At 36.8% G+C, this 8,513-nt stretch overlaps 2 protein-coding genes across 13 annotated transcripts in view; one reads left to right on the top strand and one right to left on the bottom strand.

Moving 5' to 3' along the window:
- LOC113745848 (CMRF35-like molecule 8) overlaps positions 1-6,531 on the bottom strand; it is a 16,275-nt gene extending 9,744 nt beyond the window's left edge. The window contains exons 1-5 of one of the 2 annotated variants that reach the window (XM_027279240.1): positions 3,913-5,207; positions 2,806-3,084; positions 2,046-2,360; positions 1,608-1,922; positions 733-807 (exon numbers count right to left, since the gene is read on the bottom strand). In XM_027279240.1, the coding sequence (XP_027135041.1) occupies positions 733-807; positions 1,608-1,922; positions 2,046-2,360; positions 2,806-3,084; positions 3,913-3,952 (1,024 nt within the window). In that variant the 5' untranslated portion in view covers positions 3,953-5,207. Of the gene's footprint in view, positions 1-732; positions 808-1,607; positions 1,923-2,045; positions 2,361-2,805; positions 3,085-3,912; positions 5,208-6,489 lie in introns of those variants that run through there. The other variant, XM_027279241.1, reaches the window with a different exon arrangement.
- angpt4 (angiopoietin 4) overlaps positions 1-8,513 on the top strand; it is a 158,404-nt gene that overhangs the window by 27,219 nt on the left and 122,672 nt on the right. The window lies entirely within an intron of this gene.

Here is an 8,513-nt window from a genome sequence, read left to right as displayed (position 1 = left end):
ATTAGAGTACGGGTTTGATATAAATGCCAAATTTTATTTGTAATTTCCCATCCTTCGATAAAACATTGTGAATTAATTTATTCATGTCTAACTTCAATGCTGCTCTGTTTGCTTTCAGTACAAACATCACGACCAACAACACCACCACCAGCACCAACATCAACACCAGATGTGGGTGGTGGTGTTGATGTTGGTGCTGGTGGTGGTGTTGTTGGTCGTGATGTTTGTACTGAAAGCAAACAGAGCAGCATTGAAGTTAGACATGAATAAATTAATTCACAATGTTTTATCGAAGGATGGGAAATTACAAATAAAATTTGGCATTTATATCAAACCCGTACTCTAATAATGATCGTATTAGCTGCATCCATGACACTTATTTCAGGGCGTTTGCTCCTTTGACTGAACTGTAACAGGTTCAGTGTGATTTCACTGTAAAATGTCTGCTGTGTAAAAGGTTTATGTTAAATAGTTGTGCTGGGTGATATAACTGATGAACCAGCTTAAAACTTTTGATTTCCCGTATGACAGGAATTTTTCATATAACACCATACTGGTGCATAGCTGAAACCACTATTGTAACTCTAATAGGCAGCACGAAGAGCATGTTCGTGTAGCATGAGAGAAAATTTCTATTAACCGCATACCTTATTTCCTTCTTGCTGTTTGAAAGACAGACTCCTATTGCTCTTCTGCAGCAGAAGGTTTAAGATATCAAACATGCTCTCTTACCATTGTTCTCAGCGGATGTTGAAGTAGTCGTAGACTGGGCTGAAGAAACACGAGATGTGGGTGTTGGTGTTTGTACTGAAAGCAAACAAAAAAGCCTTTAAGTTTTACAAGAAAGGGTTCATATATGAACAATGTTCTATCTATTTAAAGTGTGGCAAATTTATTTCGTAATAGAAAAATAGAGAGGAAAACACTCCAAATTAAGATGCTGTTTTTTTGTCTTCCTTCTCCCATGCCAATGATGCACTGCTAGCACAAATGATTAAAAATGGTCTCCTGTTTCAATTTCTAAACTCTGGTTCTGTGTTACAGAGACAAAACCTCATTATGTTATCAAATAACAATTTTAAAGCAGACAAAATGTGAAACAATAATAAATATATATAAAACATAAACATGAATGAATCACAGCTGCATCACACACCTTTTTCAGGGTGTTTAGGTTTAGTGTAAAATATCTGCTGTGTAAATAGTTGTGCTGGGTGATATAACTGATGATTTGATGAAAGCCTTTAATATGTATTAACATCAGAAATGAGAATGGAAACTTCACTCCAAGCATGAAAGGGTTGAGTATAAACACATGTTTATCTTACACACCGACACTTCGAATATCAAACCACTTCCTTTAGTTGTTTTCCTCTTATGTAAGACTTTATATGGTTTAAAAACTTGAAAGCCTTAAGAATTAGGTTCTTTACATACAGTCTGAAGTTAATTTCTTCTCTTGTAAGTCATTAGTATAGAATTTCAACTGATCAATAAAAACTTCAGTATATTTATTAAAGACTTCAGATTTCTTTTCATGCAGTTACCGTCCTATAATCTGAACCAGGTCAGCTTAAATAAATAATTAAATAAATAACATGACTCACCTACAGTCATCGAGAATCTGTGGAAGAATGGGTTACTGAGTTTGTCTTTGTCGCTTTTTGCTCCACACCAGTATGTCCCAGTGTCGTCTGTTGTTACTTCTCTCACTGTTATGGTGATGTTTCTCTTCTTTCTGTTATCCTTCATGGAAAACCTCCCAGTGTTCTTGCTGAGCTCCATGGTGTTCACTAGAGGTTCACATATAGATGGATCTTCTCCCTTACAGATGAATTTCTTTATCGGAGCACGGTCTGGATATGCACACCAGTATGTAAAACTCTGTCCAATAGTTAGAGACCTTGTGAAGATTGTAATATCTATAAACAGGCAGACAGACAGACAGGATTGCTCATCAGTGACTCTAAGAACAACATATTTCAGATACACCTTAATTATTTGTGTGAGTAAATCAAACCAAGTATCAAATGTGTCAGACTCACCTTCAACTTCTAGTTGTATTTTTCTGAATCCAGCTCGGTAACTTCCATCATTTGACTTTATTCCACACCAGTAGACACCAGCATGATGTGAGGACACTTTACTGATGGACACGGTGAAGCCTGTGTTGGTTTTTGTGAGAGTGAATGTCTCGTTTAACTTTGGAGAAGATTCAGTTGATAAGATGTCCTCACAGGTGAAATTGTTCTCTTTGCAGAAAAACAGGACATCTCTGTTTCTTGTATAATTACATGTGATGGCGGTTTTAGCTGTTCTGTACACAGTTTGAATAAATTGTCCCAGGCAGCCGTCTCTGTCTGCAAATATAAAAGAGAAGTTAAAGATGCAAACTGTAAGTAAGTGAGTAAACTTTATTTCTTTAGTGTCTTTCAAAACCAGAATTATCATGTGCTTGTCACAAATATTAATTAGCATTTATAGTAACTCATAGCAATGAGTGTTCGTTAAGCCTACACCAACCGCTATGCAGTGCAGCTATTATCTATTCTTAGCATCTACTTTCCAGTGAAAACAGCCGCCCCTTGACTGATCACAACCCCCAGAAACCAGAGGTGGCCTGTCTGGCTGAGTCTGTTCTGCGACAGTATCTAATCAGTATCATGAAAAACATTGTTTCTGAAAATTTGATTCATTACCTTACAATGTTTATATTCATTTGTTTTATTTTTGTTTTCTTAGTGTAAAACCTTTGTCCAGTTTTAATTTTGAGTTTATTAAAAATACATTAAAAGTGTCTCTTACCATTCTCTAGTTTTACTGTGTTGAAGTTTGACCCCTGCTTTTTACACTGGTATTCTGCAAAGTGTTCTTGTTTAAGTTTTTTGATGAGCACTCTGACTTTTTTATTTTTTGTATCATGGTACAGGGAAACACTGTCTGTGGTTTCCCACTCATTGTTTTTAGAACTTTGCATGAATGTATATCCCGGTTTAGTTAAAGTAAAACCAGATCTTTGATAGTTGCAGGTGAATTCAACCCATCCGTCTCGGCATCCCTTCACATTAGACACAGCCTCACAACCTGTAGATCAGACAAAGACAAAAGTTCACATCATGTCAGATACTCAAACAATCCTGGAGCGACTGCAGTAGTCTAAACTAGTATCAACTGTATTTGAAATGATTTTGTGTTGAAACTGTTTTGGACTTCTTTTATTTGTGTAACTAGTGAGTTAAATCTAAACCATACAAACACAGGTCTGCTGTGTCTAAACAGTATTCACCTGTATTAGCTGTATCAACACTAATTATCCTGCTCTAACTTTCACATACAGAAGAAATCCAGAACATTTCTGCGACACTCACTGCCAGTAATTATGAAAATATAAGTTATTAATATTCACAAGTTTCCTTCTTGCACCTGAACATGCAGGCCTTTTTTTAAAAATTAAACTGGCTTAAAAAAAGCTGTATGTAAATTTCACTTCCACTTTTAAGAGAAAGTAAGTCTCTTGTTGTATTCTGTTCAATATTAGCGACTCATGTTTGTATGTTTTTAGCTGTCAAAAACACATGAAGGAGTGTAGTGTGGAGTGGAGTGTAGAGCATCCGCCCCACGTATGAAGGCGCAGCAGGGTTCGAATCTGACCTGTGGCCCTTTTCTGCATGTCATTCCCCATCTCTCTCCCCACATTCAAAAATGTTTTTAAATCTTGAAAACACAAATCAAGAAATTAAAAAACCCAGAAAATATCTGTATTTAAATTAGAACTGATTTTTGACCCTGTTGGTTTTATTTTGAATCAGTAAGACTGTTAATGAGACCAATGCAAAAGTAGCTGAAACTACACCACATGATGTATTTATTAAGTATCTAGCATCAGGAATCAGGCAGTAATAATTGTTTTACCTGTCATGAGTGAGAGGAGAAGCAGAAGAAGAGTCCTCATTTTGAAAATGCTCAGTGAAAATATCGTGACTCTGTTACTTCAGCTGTCAGTGCCCCTGTTTATCTGATGGTTAATCTTCAGCATCTGCACGGCAGAGTTTCCTGAGATGATATTAAAGTCACCCACGCAAGTCTACTTCCTTTTTTTTTCACTCTGACTGATATTTATTCGTTACAACTCTGACAGGCTTGTACATGAACCGATTGGTCTATCTTGCTGTCAGTCAGCATAATAACTGTCCTGGTCATCATGAACAAAATGAACTATCACACTTGATGCATGTTGCTGTGATCATGCAGCATTTAAGCATCACTTTTGGGTATGTCCCAGTCCATAATAAGATATGAACTGTGCAGATTTCACCAAATAGTTTGTGTGTTATTTATTATCAGTAACTATTCACATTCTAGGTGTTGACCTTTGACCCCTAACTTTGGGAGGGAACTGTGCAGAGGTCTACGTGACAATAAACACAATCACTTTGTAAAATCAAGTATAGGATGAGAAGGTAAACAATGTTAAAAATAAAAGTGTGACATAATGCATCATGTTTGTCAAAAAAATTTAATCTAAAATCACAAACATCACTCATAACATATAAAACGAGAAAACACACGAGATGCAAATGCAGTTATACTTCTAGCAAGCAATCATGTCCACTCTATTCCATCGTCATGAGAAACACGTAGCATTGATCAAACACACTGAGTATCAACTGTACAACAGTAAGAATAAAAGTACAAATAAAAATAGAAATGATTAAGAATAATCTTTTAATGAAGAAATAACTAGATGTTGCATAACACTGAACATGGTGTATACTGTACATATAATACATTAACATCAGTTCATTCAGATTTTTTCATGATGTTCTCATAGTATTTGGTTATAGCGGTGGTTAAGAAGATACAATAAAACAGGAAAATACAGCCGTAATTTGTGTAAATATCTTTTTTTTTTTTCTTCTTTTTTTGAAGATAAGACAAGAAAATAGTGTGAGCATTTTAGGTTTTAGACTAGATTTAAGTTATTTATGTACAGATATCTATTTTATCCCTGAACCTCTGACCATAACACCACGGTGCAGCAAAAGCAAAAACAGAAATAGCTACAGTTGTTGAAAGTCTGCCAGATTATTGAATAAAATGATGTATTTTTTACACACTGTCATCATATTAACTTTTTTTTAGCAAATATCATTCAGAGGTTTAATTCTGTGGTGCTTTTTGAGGCGGTGGTTGATGAACTGGGGTCTGTTTCACAAAGCAGGTTCAACAAACTCTGAGTCAAATCCTGAACTCTGAGTTGATCTACTCTGAGATAGGAAACTCTGAGTTTTCGGTTTCACAACAGCTGATTTGAGTTGGTTTAATCAACTCAGAGTAGTTTAACCTGGAGTTAAACTTGAGCTCCACAGACATATAAAGCCAGCATCAATGGAGCCCAGATTCGATGATTGAACATGGAAACTGACAGAAAGAGGGCAGCATTTTTCACCCCAATAGAATTGGAAATATTAATGACTGCATATGGAGAATATGAGCATGTCTTTAGAAAGAAGTGCAACACTGCAGCGGAGTTGTATTTTTCTGAATCCAGCTCGGTAACTTCCTTCATTTGACTTTATTCCACACCAGTAGACACAGCACTGATGTGAGGACACTTTACTGATGGACACGGTGAAGCTGTGTTGGTTTGTTGGAGTGAATGTCTCGCTTGACTTTGGAGAAGATTCAGTTGTAAGATGTCCTCACAGGTGATTTTTTTCTCTTTGCAGAGAAACAGGACATCGGACTCGTCTCTGTTTCTGGATAATTACATGTGATGGTGGTTTTAGCTGTTTCTGTACACAGTTTGAATGAATTGTCCTTGCAGCCTCTGTCTGCAATATAAAAGAAAAGTTGAAGATGCAAACTGTAAGTAAGGGAGTAAACTTATTTCTTTAGTGCCTTTCAAACCAGAAATTCATGTGCTTGTCACAAACATTAATTAGCATTTATCAGTAATCATAGCAATGAGTGTTCGTTAAGCCTACACCAACCGCTATGCAGTGCAGCTATCATCTATTCTTAGCATCTACTTTCCAGGAAAACCCCTTGCTGATCACAACCCCCAGAAACCAGAGGTGGCCTGTCTGCAGCAAATACACGTAGCCTACAAGGTGGTTTTCTTTTTACCTGAAACAAATGACTCAAGTGATAGTGACTTACAAAATTCAGGAAAAAACATGACTATCTAGAGACCGTGTTTAGTTTTTCTGTTCTGGGCTACTGTATATAGCAGGACCTGCTGCATTCAGTTTATGCCTTGAGTGCATCAAAAAAATAGTTTTGAAAATTTGAGTCATTACATGAGTTTAATAAAATACATTGAAAGTGTCTCTTACCTTTCCTAGTTTTACTTGGTTAAAGTCTGACCCCTGCTTTTTACACTGGTATTCTGCAAGTCTTCCTGTTTAAGTTTTTTGATGAGCACTCTGACTTTTTTTTTTTTTGTATCATGGTAAGGGAAAACACTGTCGGTGGTTTCCCACTCATGTTTTTAGAACTTTGCATGAGTGTATATCCCAGTTTAGTTAAAGTAAACCAGATCTTAATAGTTGCAGGTGAATTCAACCCATCCGTCTCGGCATCCCTTCAATTGACACAGCCTCCACAACCTGTAGATCAGACAAAAGTTTCACATCATGTCAGATACTCAAACAATCCTGGAGCTGCGGCAAGTAGTCTGAACTAGTATCAACTGTATTTGAATTATTTTGTGTTGTAAACTGTTTTTGGACTTCTTTTATGACATTGTTTGCAGTAATGCTGAGTAAAAAACCACCCCTCTGTGTTATTTTATAGCCTGGTGCATGATCTGAACTGATCAGTCTTGATTATATTTGACTCAGCATATTTTTAATTATTTATTATTTGATCTTTTCATCATCTCATGATTATCAGCCATACAGGGCCAAGTCTCGCTCGGAATAAGTTGAGAATGGAGCATACAAACTGTAAACAATTTTATAACTGTATCAACACTAATCATCCTGCTCTAACCTTCACATATTAGAACATCCAGAATATTTCTGCACTATTACTGACAGTAATATGTAATATAATTTTAGTATTCATGAGTTCCTCTTGCACCTGAACATGCGGCTTTAAAAAAAAAAAAAACTGGCTAAGAAAAGCTTTATGTAAACTTTTCACTTCCTCTTCGTTTAAGTAAGTCTGAAATTCTTGTTGAATTTGTTGAATATTAGCGACTGTTTGCATGAAGAAATAAAAAAAAACATCACTGCCTTGCTTTTTTCATCAACAGGTTATATTTTATAATCAAAATCAGCCCCGATAGCTTATTTTCATGAAATCACAATACTGCCTGTGCAAGTGACCTTTTCATAAACAGACTACAGGTTGTGTCACTGCCACGTTTGATGAATTATTCACAGTGAGAAGCAGAAAATATCTGTATTTAAATAAGAACTGATTTTTTAACCTGTTGGTTTTACTTTGAATCCGTAAGACTGTTAATGAGACCAATGCAAAAGTAGCTGAAACTAACAACCACATGATGTATTTATTAAGTACTAGTATCAGAATCAGGCAGAGTAATAATTGTTTTTACCTGTCCTGTGAGGGAGAAGCAGAAGAAGAGTCCTCATTTTGAAAATCCTTAGTTAAAATATTGTGACACTCTTTACTTCAGCTGTCAGTGCCCCTGTTTATTCGATGGTTGATCCTTCAGCTCTGCACGGCAGAGTTTGCCACACATATCACTTCCTCTATATTTCTTTCACTCTCACTGATATTTTTTTCGGCACAAACTCTAACAGGCTTGTACATGAACCGATTGTTCTTATCTTGCGTCAGTCAACATATAACAGTCCAGGGGCCTCATGTACGATACTTGCGTGGGATTTCCTACTAAACTTGCCGTACCCAGAACCCGGAAACTGTCTACGCACAAATATTCAGGTGTATCAAAGTGTGCGTGCATGGATCCAGCACGTTTCTTTTTGTACATCCCAATCAAGTGGAATTGAGCGCACGTGCAACTCCTCCCTGTCCACGCCTCCTTTACCTATGCAATCTATTTTAAATAGGCCCTGGACCTGAGATTCACCTCTTCGCCCGATCAGATAAACGCAATGAACAAGGAAAGAAAATTAATTTCACAAGTCTTAAGCTTAAGATTCTAGTGAATGAAGTGGAGATTCTGTTGGTAACCCTGTCAACAGGGATAAATATGACCAAAAAAAAGACGTGAGTGGGAGCTGTGTGTGAGGCTGTAAATGCCGTGGACATCCGAAGCAGCGAACACACAGGTGTGGACAGGTTGTGGCGCTCGCGGCTGACATTTTACGCCCGCTTTTAGACAAGAATATGAACACCGGGAGACAATCAGGGCTTGTTGAAAGCTCTGCCGCTCTAATTTCACCAGCCAGAAAATAAAGAAAACCAAAAACCATGTATTTGAATCCACATGCCCAAATATGCTTGGCACAGGCACAGCTTCTGGGTAAGTAAAGAGTTTATTTGTTTATTGTCCCGTATGTACCATCAGATAGAAA

Source organism: Larimichthys crocea, chromosome VI, assembly GCF_000972845.2.
Source record: "Larimichthys crocea isolate SSNF chromosome VI, L_crocea_2.0, whole genome shotgun sequence".
Taxonomy (NCBI): Eukaryota; Metazoa; Chordata; class Actinopteri; family Sciaenidae; genus Larimichthys; species Larimichthys crocea.
The sequence above is the reverse complement of the archived record's forward strand: the minus strand, read 5'-3'. Positions and strand labels throughout refer to the sequence as shown.